The 19,451-nt window shown below is 37.7% G+C and overlaps 1 protein-coding gene across 6 annotated transcripts in view; it reads right to left on the reverse strand.

The window, feature by feature from the left end:
* LOC120770484 overlaps positions 1-3,976 on the reverse strand; it is a 149,314-nt gene extending 145,338 nt beyond the window's left edge. For 2 of the 6 annotated variants that reach the window (XM_040097999.1, XM_040097994.1), the window contains exons 1-3: positions 3,736-3,976; positions 3,348-3,673; positions 674-1,007 (exon numbers count right to left, since the gene is read on the reverse strand). In XM_040097999.1, the coding sequence (XP_039953933.1) occupies positions 674-888 (215 nt within the window). In that variant the 5' untranslated portion in view covers positions 889-1,007; positions 3,348-3,673; positions 3,736-3,976. Of the gene's footprint in view, positions 1-673; positions 1,008-1,995; positions 2,019-3,347; positions 3,674-3,735 lie in introns of those variants that run through there. The other 4 variants (XM_040097996.1, XM_040097995.1, XM_040097997.1 and 1 more) reach the window with 4 other exon arrangements.
* Positions 3,977-19,451: the final 15,475 nt, after the last annotated feature.

A 19,451-nucleotide genomic window follows, 5' to 3' on the forward strand; every position in this document is an offset into this window, starting at 1 on the left:
TAGTACTTAGTCCTTTTAATATTTGAATTTATAAAATGGTGTGTTTACAAAAAAACAAGAATAAACATTAACTTCGGCTGCACCGAAGCTACCCTTCACAGGTACATTTCTATTAGCAACTATGTGTTTAAGTAAATCTAAAAACGTAACCACGACGAATTTTCAGAATATATCTCGTTAACTGAAAAAATCTCCAATGCAAGCATTTCACTCTGATCGTTCAGTCTGGATGGCAGCTATATGCTATAGTGAGCCGATCTGAACAATTTCTTCCGATATTACATTATTTCTATCAACAATAGCTCATACCAAATTTCGTGAAGATATGTCGTCAAATGAGGAAGTTTTCCATGCAAGTATTTGATTCCGATCATTCAGTTTGTATGACAGCTATATGTTGCAGCTTCTTGAAGAGAAAATGACGTTTGCAAAATTTCAAAACGATATCCTAAAAACTGAGGGACTAGTTCGTATATATACAGACGGACAGACGGACAGACAGACAGACGGACATGGCAGCTCAAAATACTGATCATTTAAATATATACTTTATAGGGTCTCTGACGCTTCCTTCTGGGTGTTACAAACTTCGTGGCAAAATTAATATATCCTGTTCAGGGTATAATTATTGTAAACAAATATGTATGTATATTAATGTATTGAATAATTTTACCTTGGAGCTTTAGAGCCTTTAACTGTTGACTCAGGTGAACGTGAACACATATCATCTGTTTTCTGTATTATTGCAAATGGAGGTGAGTTTTGTTTAGTTTTGCTTATTGAAGTCGTGTCCTTATTTATTCCATGTTGGGGTGAACATGTTAAACGGCTTAGACTTTCATGTTCTTTAAATTTTTTTTGACATTGGTATTCCATTTGATATTCCATTAAAGTTCCGAGTTGATATGCATAGATTGTATTATGAGCGAGTTTGGCACTTCTGTCCAGACCACCTTACCATAAACTACTTATTGGGGTTCAGTCATAAATTTTGTAGGAATCGTGACCTATAAATGATTATTTGAATTAATGGATACGCTACGTATTTAGGTTTTCTCTCTTTATATTTTATTTTTGATTTGCAAATGGAAGAAGAATAACATTTAAATGCTTAAATCTCAGTTTTTATTTTTTATCCTTACTTTTTCGTGCTCATATCAAAAATAATATTATATTTTCCATTAATTCATCCCTTTGTTCTAATTCTATCTTAAAAAGATGGAGTTATGAAAGGGTGTCTTCAGAGGTTTGGAAAATTGAGCTTGTAACCGCTGTCAATAAAGGTTTGGTATTCTCAGAGTGCTATGAACAGCATCCCCCACATTATATTTGATTGTCACTAGATGTTGTGAAATACACATGTAACCAGTATAACTGAGAGTACATAGTTACTATACCAACGTAAGGAGATTTACCATAATTATCATAATCATAAAGTACACTCTCTCTCATACAATCAGTAGACGTATGCGATATGTTCATATTAGGTATTGAAGTTATCTGATCTACTATGTTTAGGTAAAATATTTTCTTTAAAAGTATGCTATAAGTACCTGGGTTCAAATATTCGATACCTAGGGGCTTGAACAGTTTTTATTCGATTTTAACAGTTTTTCGTCATAAGGTGGCATACTCTAAAGCCATTATTCGTGTACAGTTTTATACCATTAAATTAATTCCTTCTTGATTTATACACTGGAAAGGAAAGAATCAGATGAAATTTAAAATTGGGCTATATGGAAAGTAGGCGTGGTTGCAGTCCGATTTCGCCCCTTTTAGAACTGTTACTTGGAATGTGAAATTAATATTCTATACTGATATTGGTCGGGCAGGTCCCGAGATATGTGATTTCACCTTAAAGTTGACGGTGACGTGCCCATCGTCCACTTTTTATCCCAGCTTATTAAGGGGGGAGCCTGCTTTAGAGACTTAAAAAATTCGATTTTTTTGAGGACTTTTTTGGGAGGGAAAGAAATAATTGATTAAAATACATACATTTTTTTGATACGAAATCTTTGATATTCTGCCTTTGGGAAGCAATTGCCCAATGCATCTCGCAAGTGCATTTGTCGGACGGCGGGCAGGATGCAGGTCACAATTTCTGTCGGAAAAAAAAATTCAAAGAGATTCATATTTGTTAATAATTTATCTTCTAGTTAAACTAAAAAAGTTCCAAAAAAAATTGTAAAATTTTAATTTTTTTTTTAAATTGAAAAATAAGTGGTTTTCGATCAAAAAAATTTGACTTTATGCTGTTTCAAAAAATATGTTAAAACTTGACTTTGCTTATTTTTTCTTTAGTTTAAATAGAAGATAATTTAATACCAAAGATAATAAACGTTGCCCCAATTCCATACGACGTTTAGATTTTTTTTATCCTGCCCGCCAATTAAGAAAAATCGTAAAAATGAAAAACCGAGAAAACGCGCGTCAAAGTTTTCACTTCCTGTCCAAGCGCTCATATATCTGCTCGGTCTGCTCGGCTCGGTCACTATTTCCCTTCTAGCTTCGAAAATATTCCGAATTCCCATCTATAACTTTGGGGACATATTCTTAGATTATTTTTAAAGAGATTTTAGCAAAACAAAAAATCGATTTTTTTAAACTTCTAAAGCAGGCTCCCCCTTAAGCTTTCTCATACCATCCCGGGTGTAAAATTATATGTCTCTGTCGTATTTATTTATTAACTTATCGAACTTTTAGTAGTTTTTAACAGTAACACGCTTCCTGGTTTTGTGGTCGTGGCAGGAGCCCGATACCGCCCATCTGCAATACCATCTTACGATGTCTGAAAACAGAAGTACTAAATTTCACTAATATATCTCAAGTTTTACTCAATCTAACCCGATTACAACAAAAAACCGTTACAAGAGTATAAACATATGAGTACTTTCTGGCGTAGCCGGTTAGTAAAGGTGCCGAATGTTTCTGACAGGTCAAATTAGACAAAAGTCGCTAAGCGTTATGAGTTGTCCAGTTCCTTATGCTAGATGCAAGGAATCCTGAAGGAATTATATATCGGTGAAAAGACATATTAGACCCGCACTTTTTAAATAATGATAGACTAATGTTTTAAGGTAAGGTGTTGATAGACATTAGAATGTGAAATTAGTTAAAAATATTGTAAATTTGATATGTGTGTGTATAAACCTTGATCATTAAACGTTTTGAAGACCATTTAACTTCGACATATGTATGTATGTGCATACATCCAAAGCAAATATAGAAATTCAAAGGCAATTGTCAGATAATTTAACAACGTCCACCACAATTAGAAATCTTTCTGTCTAAACATGTAACTATAAGGTAAGAATAAATAATAAATACATACATTTCTTTAGTCTTACATTCTTGTTATTAAAAAATGGGCAATCCGGAAGTAACAAGTGAGCGAGCAACAAGTGCTATTGAAAACCCATGTTAACCTTGTCAAAGTAATTGCAAAAAAAGAAACTACACCAACCAGCTGAGTGACAACCCACCATTCCTGAACGCATTTGTAAGTATGAGTATGCACCTTTCTCCAACAATTCGACACTTCTTAATTGTCTCAACTTGTATTAATGCGCTTTAACATTCTTTATCACGCTTATGCCAACAGAAATGTTCTTTCCTCCTTATACCTCCACGATAATTTTTGATTATTTACTCTTAGCGATGAGCACTGCTGTGACTAGAATCAATATTTATGGGTAATAAGATACATAGTTGCACTACTAATATTTAATAACTCACATTGATGTTCTCACGTCTGTTATTTTTGTAAAAAAACATGAAATTTTCAAGGATGCATTTTAATAGTTTGCACCGATTTACTATTGTATATTTCATAAATCTACTCATATAGTTGAGCCATAAACAAATACATTTTACACAGCTTCGGCCATTTTATTAAAGCCCGTAGCACTTTCGAAATTCTGGTGGTAATGTTGCGCATATACATATGTACATATGTATAATTAATTCAAGTTGTCAGTTTCGATGCCAAAGTGAAACTAACTTTCTACATGTATTCTCATTAACTGTTATTCTCCCAGCTATAAGCTTTATTCTCAATAATAAGATGTGTGAACCTTTTTGAAAGCTTTCTGGCCTGTCTTCTTCCAACCCTTCAGAAAAGCTTTGATACCTATGAGCTGTTTATGAGCTTAATGTAAATAAACGTTAAGGCCCGGTTACACCAAGAAAGTTCAATGTATACAAATTTTGTACACTTACTTATATGGCGTACAATGGTTTGGACGAATGAATAACTTCTTTTAAATAGATGTCCTTGGAGGCAATATTAATATATAATTAAAACTATTTATAAGTAAATCAATTATGCAAGTTAACGCCACCAATAGCTAACGGCACTTATGCCAAAAATAAACAATAATTATTTTTTACGATTATAATCATACAAATTCAATTTTAAACGAATGAGTCAAATATGTTATTGACACATCCCCAATTAGGAAGCGGCCATAAACTACAAGGTGCGTTCCAAAGTAAACAGAACTTTTTGACTAGACTGGTGCGTTAGAATCTGCTATCTTTATCGATTGTCCAGTGAGAATTTCATAACATTTCTTTGGATATGTTTGTGTTATCGGTGCGAAAATGAGCTTCGAACAAGGAGCCAAGATTGAATTTTGTTTTAAAATTGATGAAACGTTTACCGAAACGTTTCAATTGATGAAACAAGTTTATGGCGATGATTGCCTATGCAGAATGCACGAGTGGTTTCAACGTTTTCAAAGTTGTCGAGGACATAAATGACGATCAACATGTGGGCCAATCAAAATCGGTGATCACCGGAAATTCCATTGAAACTATGGGTGAATTCATCAAAAATCAGCCGAAATCATCTTTGAAATTCATGGAAATGGAATTGAATATCTTCAAAACATCGATTTATCGCATTTTGACCGAACATTTGGGCTTACGAAAGATTTGTGCACGGTTTGTTCCGCACAAATTGACTGACGACCAAAAATTGCTCAGAATCTAGCATTCGAAGGACGATTATTTGACCAAAAATCACATTTTAACCATTAACCACTCACCGTTTCCACCTGATATGGCACCGTGCTACTTCTTCCTTTTCGGAAAAATACATTTGCCCATAAAAGGAAAGCGTTATGCAGACGTAAAAGCCATTCAAAAGGCTTGCACCGGCATACTGGCGGCCATACCGGCCAACGAGCTAAAACACTCGTTCGACATGCTTTTGGACCGTGCAAAAAGCTGTATTGAAGCAGAAGGAGACTATTTTGAATAAAAAAAATTGATTTTGAAGAAAAAAACCATTTGTTCTGTTTTTTTAAGTCCTGTTTACTTTGGAACACACCTTGTATAACTTATGGCAAGCTTTAAGTAGAATTAGACAGCACATCATCTAACGTCTAAGCTCTGCACTTCTTAGAATGTAAGATAAAACTTTGTATCTAGGCTTAAGATATCAATTGTATAAATATAATTGTATAAATATAAGTGATATCATATCTTTCGGAATCTTTTTAAAAACCACCCCGCGTTCGCGAAAAACATAATTTGCATGGTATACGTAAAACACACTCGTTGGTTCAACTAGAGAAGATAAAGATATAGAGAAGGTGCAAATTGCATTTTGTATTATGCTCGATTGGGCGGCTAACAGAGCTGAAAAACTTAAAGTAAGGAATTCACCATGTTTGCTGCTATTTAGCAGAAATGATCACATTCTCTGGCAGAAATATGCATATGTAAAACGACTTGTTTCACGCGAGAATGAATAAAGAGAAATGCTTTGAAGAAAAAATATAAAAAGTCACATATGTACATATGCGTGATTATTTTGTATTATATTGTCGATTTTATTTTTGGAAAATGGTAAAAAATTTTTTACACCAATTAGATAAAAAATAATCTTAGATATAAAACCGAATCGCAAAATGTGTTGCTAAGCGCATAACTCAACAACGCCTGGACCAATCTTGCCAATTCTTTTTTAAAATGTTCTTTGAGGTTCAAGGACAAGGATCTTTTTCCCATACAAACGTTATATAAAAATCTTACATATATATACATCTTATATATAAAAATGAAACCGTTTTCGTTGTCACGGCATCACGCGTGAATGGCTGAACCGATTTGGCCGATTTGGCTGATTGTTTTGTTGTTAGGAGAAGGTTCTTATGTAAGAAAAAATTACGAAAGTTGCCGGAAAACCCCTAAAAACAGCCCTTTTCTTTTTCCCATACAAACGTTTTATTTTGTACATATATACATACATATGTACATATGTAAGTAAAATGATTGTTTGTGTGTTAGTAACGCTAACGCTCGAGAACGGCGGAACCAATCCCCATGACATCAGAAGTTGTCGCTGTGGATCTGGAAAGGGTTAGATATAAAAAAACCATATACTTTTCATAAGGAAAAGTCGAAAAATTGGAAATTTCCAAAAAGTGACTTTTCATACAATTATTTTTTGTTTTGTTTTTCAATATTTTGATTTGTAAATTATTTGAATCGTTCAATTTCGGTCGCTTGCTTTTTTATTCCGGCTATTTAAAAGAAAAATTATTTAAAATTATTCAGTGAAAACTTTATATGTGTTTCAACCGAAGTGATCAATTACAGATTGAAATTTGTTACGAAGCAACGAAGACATCGCGCTAATATCGGTCGGCGTTCTTTTTGCCATCAACGTATGGCAGCCCAAGACACATGAACTACATGAGACTCCCAGCATGCGATGACATATGTGTGGAATTATGGATCGCTGTCAATCAGCAAGCGATCATCACGATAATACAGCAAGACTTTTCCAACAACAGCTACGATGTTTGATTGACTTTATCTTGAAGCAACGTATGTATATACAAGTATGGTGCAGTCAGATGCTGGATGTACTCTGTTGAGTTTCAAAAAAGAGGTTAGCCGCACGCACACATTCTTCTTTGAATGGTGGATGGTGGTTACAGCAGATCAAATTGATGAAATCATTTCTGCGGAAATTCCTCATGCGGAGAAAGATCCATTATTCTACGAAGTGATGAAAACCAATATGGTGCATGGACCTTGCGGACACCACAATCCCACTTGCAATAAATGCACGAAACACTATCCACGTGCTTTTCTTTCGGAAACGCAAACTGGAAATGATGGATATCCACTCTATCGTCGTAGCTCAACAGACGACAATGGCAGGACATTTACCATTCAACTTAGAGTAGTAATTAACATTCAAAACTCATGCCAATGTTTGATATTGTAGTTTGGTGAAATCGACTTTTCCGACTGTTGTGCGTTTCGCAGTTCATTTGGAGAATGGCTAAAGAGTGTTTTTCCATCCAGAGAATACAGTACAGCCAGCGGAAACACTTCCAACAACAAAATTTACATTGACGAGTTTTTTCTCAACTTGCGTCAGTGATTCGTTTGTGAGAACATTGCTCTATTTGGAAATGCCTTGATATTATGCATGGAATGCATCGCCGAAGAAATAGGTACGCAGAAAGCAAGGCCAACCAATAGATTGACATCCAGGTGTGTTCTCAACTAATTCCTTAGGACGAATTTACATAATCCACCCGAAAAACTACGATTGATAATAGTACCTTCGGTTGCTATTAATAAATGTACGTCGTTCAGTTTGATTTGAGTCATTGCGCACACTTTTCGCTATGGTTATTTCGACATATCAGCCTTCAAATCCGCGTCAATTATGGAACACGAACAGAAGTACATTGCCGAAGACATTTTACATCGTATTCGTTAAGAATTGGAAATAGGCAAATTTCGGTTCCAGTGGTTTGATATCAATTCCACCTCCCTTTTGTCAATTCACTTCAACGAAATATGAACTCATCACGAATGTTTATGCCAAATTGGCCAAATTATCGTAACTACGATTGCATGGGTGCGCGCCAATTATACGTGGCGTTTTCCCGAGTTGGAAAACCATCTTCTCTGTACATTTACGCACCGGAATAGAAACCAAAAAATGTTGCTTATCAAAATAAGATAATAATGATTTTTAACACAACGTAAATTCAACTTTTTTTTATTTCAAAACACATAATTTCACCCAGAACAAAGCATGCGTTGTCACGGCATCACGCGTGAATGGCTGAACCGATTTGGCTGATTTTTTTTTTGTAGTTTTCTAATACTCTGTACAAGGTTCTTGTGGAAAAAAATATTAAAAAAATCTCTCAGACAGATTGAAAAATATACATTTCATTTTGCATATTTTAAAAAACGCGCGTAACGAATGTAATCGTAATTCAATTTAAATGTCAACGTCATTGAATTAAAAAAAAAAATTGTGGTAATCTGTTTTCATGTAAATTTTATTAAGTTTTTGATAAAGTTCGTTTTGTTTTGAAGACTAAGAAGTTTTTTGTTTGCTAATAAGTGTTTATTAATCACGGTAAGTTAAATTCACCTTATATCGATTTTTGGTAACTTTTGCTGACTACACAATATTACAATTTGGTATACATGGTTAAACAGAAAAAATATGAGATCATTTTATTTTCAGTTGGATTTTCGTTTTTAACAATGCCACCAACCAGACGTACAAACTTAGGCCGCAGAATTTGAAATACGGCAAGTCAAAGAAATATAAGAACAAATCAAAGAAATGAACTACAAAGAAATCAAAATCAACAAAGAAATGTTGTGTTTAATCCCCACAGAGCTATATTCTGTTATAATGTGGCAATTGATTACAGTTCAGAGATGGAAAGATGGGTGGAGATCGACGTCAGATTGTCGAGTATGGTGTTAAGCTATGTACTCGACAATCCGGCGGGTCCTCACCCGGAGTTTGACTCCTCTGAGACCCTCAGGGGCTACAGGGTCAAGTGCGCGGACCAGGTCTCCCTGGATTTCCTGACGGGTAGTGTTGCTAAAATCAGCAACGCCTTTGTAGGCCTCCAATTGAGGCTTATACCCGCCAGGGACAATCCAAAGAGACCTCGTGCTCGCATTTGGTTACCCCCACTAGAGGAGCCAGGCGAAAAACTCCTGCGGTGTATCAAGCTGCAGAACAAATCTATACCTGGTATAGATGAGTGGCAGGTGATAAAGGAGGAAAAACCAAATAAAGCCAGCAGACCAATACTAGTGGCCATTTGCGAAGAGTCCATTGAGGCTCTCAAGAAGACTGACTATAAAATCAGCTTCGGAATTCGCAAGGCCAGGTTGAAAATCTTCCAAGGCGACAAAGCGGCTGACGAAGACGACACGGAAGAGGTCGACGACGCCAGCCAGTTGCTAAGGAAAGTGGGCATCGGAAAACCCGAGATGCCCAATAACAACCTTAGATGCGTACAGATAAACCTGCAGCACTCGAAGAGTGCTACAGCGAATCTGATAACCCTTATGAACGATGGGAGCATCGACATCAGCCTAATACAGGAGCCCTGTGTCAAAGAAGACACCATTAAAGGGCTAAACAGCAGCAACTATAACCTGCTTTACACACGGAACAAAGGTAAACCTAGGGCATGCATTCTTATCAATAAAAGTATAAATGCATTTCTTTGTCCTAATTACAGCACAGCAGATATCATAGTGGTAAAGGTGGAACAGAAGGAAAAGCCCTTATTCTTAGTCTCGGCCTACTTGGCCCATGACGATGATATACCACCGACCCCGCTCACCAGACTAGTAGAGGAAAATAGGAAAGAGGATGTCCTAATAGGGTTTGATGCAAACGCAAGGCACACCGTATGGGGTAGCTCCAGCATAAACACCAGAGGTGAGTCACTCTTGCAGTATATTCTAAATAGTAATCTAAGCATATGCAACAAGGGCGATAAGCCAACTTTTATTTTTCCAAGCTCTGATAGGTTTCCGGGGTAGGAGGAAGTGCTTGACCTCACGCTATCAACAGACACAGACAGTCTCGTTGTGGATAACTGGAGGGTATCCGATGAGCCTTCCATGTCGGATCACTCCTGGATACTCTTCAGCATCCGCGGGAGGTACAGTGCTCCTCTCACATACCGAAACCCTAGAAGAACAGCTTGGGAAAAATATACCAGAATAGCAACAAAATGCCTCGAAAAGGGAGGCAATAAGAGTATCAGAAATCCTCAAGAACTAGATTCAGAAGTAGAGAAGTTGGAAAAAATCTCAACCACAACTTTCAATAAATCTACTCCGCTAACAGTTATGAAAAAGAGAAAGTCTCCCCCTTGGTGGAACAGTGAACTCAAGAATTTGAGAACACAACTAAGGAAAGCTTTCAATGAAAGTTTTAGAACCAAAATATGGCAGCCATATAAAGATATTATGAAAAGATACAAAAAAGCAGTCAGGAAAGCAAAAAACGACTCTTGGCGATCTTTCTGCACATCGATAGAAAGTTGCAGAGAAACCTCTAGGCTGAGCAAAATGCTATCCAAAGATCATATTAACGCTGCCTACATTAGGACGGAGGGAAGTTATTGGACCTCCTCGGCAAAAGAGTCTCTGGAGGTACTAATTACAACACACTTCCCCGGGAGTCAGCAAACACCTTCAACGAGGGTTCAACCAGATTATAAGGCCAAATAATAGACAAAAGCAAAATCAAGTATGCCATAAATAGTTTTGCACCATTTAAAGCGGCAGGTCCTGACGGGATTATGCCCATAATGTTGCAAAAACTGGTAGAACCGATGGTTCAAAGACTTGAAAATATATACAAAGCTAGCATTATATTATCCTACATCCCAAGAAGTTGGAAAAGAAGTAAAGTTGTGTTCCTTCCAAAACCCGGCAGAAGAACACACGAAAATGCCAAGGACTTTAGACCTATAAGCCTTACTTCCTTTATGCTGAAGGTACTGGAAAGACTAATAGATCTACACGTAAGAACAATAATGGCGGAGAAGTTATCGAAGTCCCAACATGCGTACATGAAGGCCGATCAACCGAAACCGCCCTTCACGAGGTGATAAGCGTAATTGAAAAATCACTGCACCACAAACAATACACCATGGCTGCTTTTCTAGACATAGAGGGCGCCTTCAATAACATAGAAGTAAATGCGATAATTAACTCTCTGGCACATGGTCTCATAGATGACACTGTGTGCAGATGGATACTATCGATGCTTGAGAATAGGAAGATTATAGCTTCAAACGGCGCTGCAACACAAACAAGCTATGTGAGTAGAGGGACGCCTCAAGGAGGGGTCCTCTCTCCGCTCCTATGGGTTGTAACGCTGAACGAAATACTCCTCCAACTAAACGGTGGAGGAGTGAAAGCAGTGGCGTATGCAGACGATATAGTGTTGTTGGTTTCAGGCATGTTCCCTTCAACAGTCAGCGAGATTATGGAAAGAGCACTTCGAAGGTTAAACCTATGGGCTAAAAACAATGGACTAGGAGTTAACCCGAACAAAACAGAACTGATGCTATTCACAAGCAAAATCAAAATTCCTCAGTTTCAACTTCCGGTACTAAACGGTACAATACTCACTCTATCCCCCACAGCTAAATACTTGGGGGTGGAGATTGACATCAAATTGTCCTGGAAAATAAATATAGAAAAAAGAATAAACAAAGCATACATGGCTTACTATACTTGTAAGAGAATCGTCAACAAGAATTGGGGCCTCAAACCAAGTATAGTCAAGTGGATGCATACGGCGGTCATAAGACCTATACTTACATATGGAGCTTTGGTATGGTGGCCAGCGCTAAACAAGCAATACAATATTAAAAAATTAAATGGTATACAAAGAGCAGCATGTGCGGGTGTTACTGGGGCAATCAGGTCATGTCCGACTGATGCGCTCAACGTGATCCTGCACCAACTACCAATGGACATTTTTATTCAAAAAACAGCAGCTATTGCGGCGGCAAGAATAAAAGAATTGGGAGGTTGGAACCAGCAGAACTATGGACATAGTGTAATCCTAAACAAGCTCACCATTAATAAATCAGACTACATTCTCCCAAAGCTGGATTTCAATAGATACTTCCAGGTAAGGATACCATCTAGACGAGAATGGAGAAGAGGCTCAATAGAAGAGGAGGATACCATCTCAGTCTATACCGACGGGTCCAAAATGGAGTGTGGAGTAGGCACGGGGGTATTCTCCTCTGATCTTGGCATATCTCTCTCTATACGTCTACCGAACTCGGCTAGCATCTTCTAAGCATAAGTACTAGGCAAAGAAAAAGCCTGCGAAGCTCTATTAGAAAACCACGGGAATATAAACAAAGCAACTATATTTACGGATAGCCAGGCGGCGCTCCTGGCCTTGTCTTCACCCATGAGAAACTCCAGCACAGTACACAACTGCAAGAGAGCACTAAGCGCAATAAAAGACAAGCTCCAACTAAACTTGAACTGGGTTCTCGGCCACAGGAACATTTTCGGTAACGAAAAAGCAGACGAGTTGGCAAAGGCAGGAGCTTTCCTCAACGAATCCGAGGCGGAGATAATACCAAGTCCGCTAGGATCAATCAAAGGAGAGATCAATAGACAATTTCAACAAATTGAAAATAACAGGTGGAAAAACATCACGAAATGCGTCATAACTAAACAATTATGGCCGACATATGACAGGAAAAGAACCAACGGCTTACTAAATAGGTCAAGGAAAAGTATTTACAGAGTAACAGCTACCACAACAGGGCACTGGCCATTTGGGGAACACGCATCCAAAATGGGTATGCCCTACAACGACATCTGCCGTGGCTGCGGAGTAGCAGGGAACAAGGAAACAATCTTCCACTTTCTCTGCGAATGCCCAGCTCTAGCACAGATCCGACACAAAACACTTGGAATCCATCTAGCACCAAACCTTGAATGGATTTCCACTAAAAGTATATCGGACATAAGTAGTTTCATCGAAACCTCAAAATGGTTTGAAAGAGAATGTGAAACGTAATAGCAGATACAGGAGGTTCTACGAACAGTGCATCAAAATGGCACATCAAGTGTTAATTGAGCCCGATAGGGCGGCACTCCTACCTACCTACCTACAGTTCAGAGAAAATTGTTGCTATTGGACCAATGAATATTGTATGTCCACATTGCAATGCATTGAAATTCAAAAATGAAGCCCCTGGATTGTGTTGCGCCAGCGGCCAAGTCAAATTGACGTCATTGGTACCACCACCAGAGCCACTACATTCATTGGTTTCCGGAAATGGGCCAGAAGTCGATCAGCGTTGCGCACACAACAACTCAGTGAAAAGATCCATTGTGGAACAACTTCAAACATTTTTCCATCAACACAATGAATTAGTTGCATTATTCACAACTGCATTAGACCGCATGCCATCAGATAATCATAAACTTGTCATCAGAGCCGATAAGGCGCCTGCAGGACAACATGCTGGACGTTTTAATGCGCCAACAATTGATGAAGTGGCTATTGTCGTCGTGGGAGAAAATTTAGAAAACCGAGACATTGTTTTACTTCGACGGAACGATCAACTTCAGCGTGTATCTGAAACACATCGATCATATGATGCCTTACAATATCCTATTCTATTTTGGCAAGGTGAAGACGGCTATCATTTTTCAAATAAGATGATAAATCCAGTTACAGGTAAATTAATTAACAATATATGTTTACCACATTAAAATATATGTTTACTAACTTAAAATTTATATTATCAAATTAATAACAAAAAAAATTGTTTATAGGTGCTGAAACGAACAAAAAAGTTAGTTCAATGAATTATTATTCATACAGACTGATGGTTCGGGAAAATGAGGACAATCACATCTTAAAGTGTCGGCGTCTATTTTACCAATATGCTGTGGATATGTATGTGAAAATTGAAACTGAACGATTGACAAAACTCCGTTCCGAGGAATATATTCATCTTCGGGATGCCATTAATGCTGATGGAAACGCACAGAATGTTGGCAGAACAACTATTCTCCCAGCAGCATACGTCGGAAGCCCGCGACATATGCATGAACATGCTCAAGATGCTATGTCCTATGTACGACATTATGGCACACCAGATTTGTTTATCACATTCACATGCAATCCAAAGTGGACAGAAATTCAATAAGAATTATTTACTAGCCAATCACCTATCACGATATCACTGCAAGGGTATTCAAAATGAAATTAAAATCACTCATGGATTTTATTGTTAAGCATCGCGTGTTCGGCGAGACGCGCTGTTGGATGTATTCAATTGAGTGGCAAAAACGCGGATTGCCACATGCACATATCCTCATTTGGTTGGTTGAGAGGATAAGACCGAATGAAATTGATAATGTGATATCAGCAGAAATTCCCGATAATAATGAAGACCCACTGTTACATGAGGTTATTACAAAAAATATGACACATGGTCCATGTGGAATATTAAATCCAATTTCTCCGTGTATGGTTGAAGGAAAATGTTCAAAACGCTACCCAAGACAATTAGTAACAGAAACTATTACTGGAAATGATGGATATCCACTTTATCGCCGCCGATCCATTGATGACAATGGAAAGTCAAAGTAAATCGACAGGACATTGAAGTTGATAATCGTTGGGTTGTTCCGTTTTCACCATTACTCTGCAAGGCATATAAATAACACATAAACGTCGAATTTTGCCATTCCGTAAAATGGCTGTCTTCGGAGTTGCTGCCGAAAATTCAAATGATGAAGTCACTCAATATTAAATGGGCCGCTATGTTAGTAGTAACGAAGGCATGTGGCGTATATTTTCGTTTCCAATACATGAACGACATCCTACTGTTGTTCACTTGGCCGTACATTTGGAAAATGGTCATTCGTCAAATGCTAAACAAATACGAACATTATTTTCTATAATTTTGTCTACATGCTTCCCATCAGCACCGACTGATTTATGGCATAAATACAAAGATCATATAGCGGAAGATATATTCTATCAGATGCGTCTTAGAACATCGATTGCAGATTTGCAAATGAACGAAGAAATTCACAATGAAGCATTAATTTTAATTGAGGACATGTGCTTGATGCTTACCAACAATGTATTAATACAAATAGGAATGATAGGACCCAATCGTCCAATGTTCGACTCATTTGATCAAGAATTGAGACGCGAAGCCCAATACGATTCCGAAACATTACGAGAAATGGTTGATAGAACAGTTCCCCTTTTAAATCAACAACAAAAATATGCTTACGATACGCTCATGAAAGTAGTGTTATCATTGATTTTGGCAACAATTCGGTCGCAAAATGGAATTGCACTAGCCCTAGCTTCATCAGGTATTGCAGCTACGTTGTTGGAAGGCGGTCGAACAGCTCATTCAATTCTCAAGCTGCCGTTAAACCTTCAAATTAATGAAACTCCAGCTTGCAACCTTTCGAGGAATTCTGCGATTGCCAAAGTGCTGCAGCAAACAAGACTGATAATTTGGGATGAATGTACGATCGCACACAAAAAATCTTTGGAGGCATTAGATCGCTTGATGCAAGATTTACGAAATAACAAAAGCCGGTTTGGTGGTGCAATGATACTATTGGCAGGTGATTTTCGACAAATATTGCCAGTTGTTCCACGCTCAACGCCAGCTGATGAACTGAATGCCTGTTTGAAGTCGTCCATTTTATGGAAATACATTAAAACACTTAAATTAAGTATAAACATGAGAGTCGAATTACAGGAAGACCAGTTTGGAGAAGTGTTTTCCAAACAACTGCTCGATATTGGTAATGGTATTATTGCTGTTGATGCATCACCTGGATACATTACCTTCCCTACCAACTTTTGTAACTTTTGTGAATCAAAGACCGAACTCATGGAGATGGTTTTCCCAAACATTGCTCAAAATTACGTAAATCACATTTGGTTAAGCGAACGTGTTATATTGGCCGCAAAAAATGTTGATGTGAATGAAATGAATTTTCATATTCAAGAGAAAATAGCTGGCGAATTGAAGAATTACAAATCAGTTGATTCCATTACTAATGAAGATAAAGTTGTCAATTATCAAACAGAATTTTTAAATTCGCTGAAATTGCCCGGCTTACCACCTCATAATCTGCAATTAAAAATCGGATAAGTAATTATTATGTTACGGAACATAAACCCGACACGTCTGTGTAATGGTACCCGGCTTGCGGTGAAGAAATTATTGAACAACGTCATCGAAGCCACAATTTTGAAAGGGAAGTACAAAGGCGAAGATGTTTACTTCAAAATGCCAAGTTGTTCAATAGCGATTTGTAAAAATATAAGTGAAATTATGGAACCCTATGGAATAAACGCTATTATGAAAATATATATATTTTTTTCATTTAATAAAATTAGTAAAGTCCTCCTCAGGTATGGCGAGACCAGGGAAATAGGGATTCATTTATCTACATACTTATGTATATATATAAATATTCCAAAAATTGACTTTTTTCATACAATTCTTTTTTCTATTGTTTTTCGATATTTTGATTTGTAAATTATTTGAATCGTTCAATTTCGGTCGTTTGCTCTTTTATTCCGGCTTTAAAAAAAAATTGAGAATTATTCAGTGAAAACTTTAGGTGTGTTTCAAACGAAGTGATCAATTATAGATTGAAATTTGTTACGAAGCCACGAAGAGGTCCCGCTAATATCGGTCGGTGTTCTTTTAACTAGCCATTAACGCCAAGGCACATGAACGAGTACTCCCAGGATGCGATGCCTTACGTGTGGAATTATAGATCGGGGTCAATCAGCAAGCGATCGTCACGTTGTCACAGCACGACTTTTCAAACAGCAGTTACGATGTTCTTCTTTGGATGGTGGATAGTGGTTCCACCAGATCAAATTGATGAAATCATTTCTGCGGAAATTCCTGATGCAGAGAAAGGTCCAGTATTAAACGAAGTGATGAAAACCAATATGGTTCATGGACCTTGCCGACACCACAATCCCACTTCGGTTTGTATGTCTAACAATAAATGCACGAAACACTATCCACTTGCCTTTCTTTCGGAATCGCAAACTGGAAATGATGAATATCCACTCTATCGTCGTAGATCATCAGACGACCATACAACTTAGAGTAGTGAATATCGAAGTTGACAACATATGGATCGTACTTTATTCGCCACTGTTGTCTAATTCACATTCAAATCTCATGTCAATGTTTGATATTGTAGTTTGGTGAAATCGATCAAATATGTTTGCAAGTAAGTCACCAAAGGATGCAACATGGCGGTTATTGGTCTTGAACGCAGAAAGGAAGGCCAACCAGTAGATTGACATCCAGGTGTGTTCTGAAATAATGCATTTCGATGAATTTACATAATCCACCGGAAAAACGACCTTCCGACTGTAAATGGTACGGTGTGTACAATTTTTTTAGAAGCAAGCCAGCAAAATATGTACGATGCGGTGCAAATGAAGTTCGCACACTTTTCGGGAAGATCATTTCGACATATAACCTTCAAATCCGCTTCAATTATGGTATACGAACAAAAATTACATTGTCGAAGACATTTTATATCGTATTCGCTAAGAATTGGAAATGTGTCAATTCTGGTTGATACTTCCGGTGGTTTGATATCAATTCCATCTGCCATTTATCAATTCATGATAGATAAACTCATAAAGAAAATTCGGACATTGGCCAAATTATCGTAACTACGATTTCTTGAGTGCACGCACAATTTTAGCTGCCAAAAATACCGATGTTGTTGACTTAAACTGGAAGATTTAAAGTCAAATTCCGGGAGACTTGCGCTCATACAAATCGATCGATCGTCTTGACAATGAGACGAAGCCGCGAATTATCAAGTGGAATTTCTAAGTGCTTTGGAGAGGCTTGGTATGACACCGCATTATTTGCGTCTCAACGCATTCCGTTTCCAGTGAAAATTTAATTTGAGATGAGAATCAATAGGACACAAGGATAGTCGCTAGAAGTGTGTGGCATAAATTTGGAAATGCTATGTTTTTCACACGGCCGGATATACATACGTGGCGTGCTCACGATTTGGAAAACCATCTTCTCTGTACATTTACGCACCGAAACAGAAACCAAAAAATATTGTTTATCAAGCTTCGTTACATTGAAAAAATTTGGAAACATTGAAAATAAATGATTTTCAACACAATATAAATTCAACTTTCTTTTCATTTCTAAACACATAATTTCAGGCAGGACAACGGCTGCCGGGTCAGCTAGTACAAAATAAAATAGTTTATATGTTCAATATATAAATGTATTTTTTTATCATATGTACTTCCAGGTGCTGATACACACAAAAAAGTCAGTGCCATGAATTATTATGCATACAGACTCATGATCCGTGAAGGTGAAGTAAATCACATTTTGATGTGTCAACGGCTCTTTCATCAGTATGCAGTGGACATGTACGTCAAAATTGAGACTGAAAGATTGACATACATCCGTCTTAACCAACAGCAGCTTCGATCTGAAGAGTACATTATCTTCGCGATGCAATCAATGCTGACGGCAATGTAAATAATGTAGGAAGAATGACAATTTTACCGTCTTACATCGGAAGCCCGCGCCACATGCACGAGTACGCTCAAGATGCGATGTCTTATGTTCGAAAGTATGGCCGTCCAGACCTATTTATTACATTCACCTGTAACCCGCAATGGATTGAAATAAAAAAAGAACTGCTACACAACCAAACACCACTTGATAGGCATGACATCACAGCCAGAGTTTACAAGCAAAAATTAAAATCTTTAATGAATTTCATTACAAAGCATCGTGTGTATGGCCAAGTACGTTGTTGGATGTACTCTGTTGAGTGGCAAAAGCGTGGTTTGCCACATGCTCACATATTAGTCTGGTTGGTTGACAAAATAAGGCCAGGAGAAATTGATTCCATTATTTCAGCCGAAATTCCTGATGAAACGGTTGACCCAAAATTGCATACGATAGTAACTAAACACATGATACATGGACCTTGCGGTGTTTTCAACAACAGCTCACCCTATATGATCGACGGCAAGTGCTCCAAACGGTACCCGAGAAACTTGCTTGCTGAAACCATATCGGGAATCGATGGTTACCCATTGTATCGTCGGCGATCAGTTGAGGACGGTGGACGATCTGTATATAATAAAGTACATATGTAAATATGTTAACAAAGGTAGCGACATGGCCATGTTCGCAGTAACAAACACAAATGATGAAGTGTCTCACTATCAGATGGGTCGCTATGTAAGCAGCAGCAATTCATGAAAGACATCCCACTGTATTGCATTTGGCAGTTCATTTAGAAAATGGACAACGAGTGTATTTCAACCCAAACAACGCTGTGGATAGAGCGGCACGTCCACCTGTGACCACATTGACAGGTTTCTTCTCAATTTGTGCAACTGATCAATTCGCTCGCACTTTGCTGTATGCTGATATGCCGCGCTACTACACATGGAACGCATCATCAAAGTCTTTTCAGCGTCGTAAACAAGGAACACCACTTGAAGGATATGAAAATGTATTTGCCACAGATGCTATAGGCCGTATATATACAGTACATCCTAATAACGAACAGTTGATGGACAT

This window comes from Bactrocera tryoni, chromosome 3 (assembly GCF_016617805.1).
Source record: "Bactrocera tryoni isolate S06 chromosome 3, CSIRO_BtryS06_freeze2, whole genome shotgun sequence".
Classification (NCBI taxonomy): Eukaryota; Metazoa; Arthropoda; class Insecta; order Diptera; family Tephritidae; genus Bactrocera; species Bactrocera tryoni.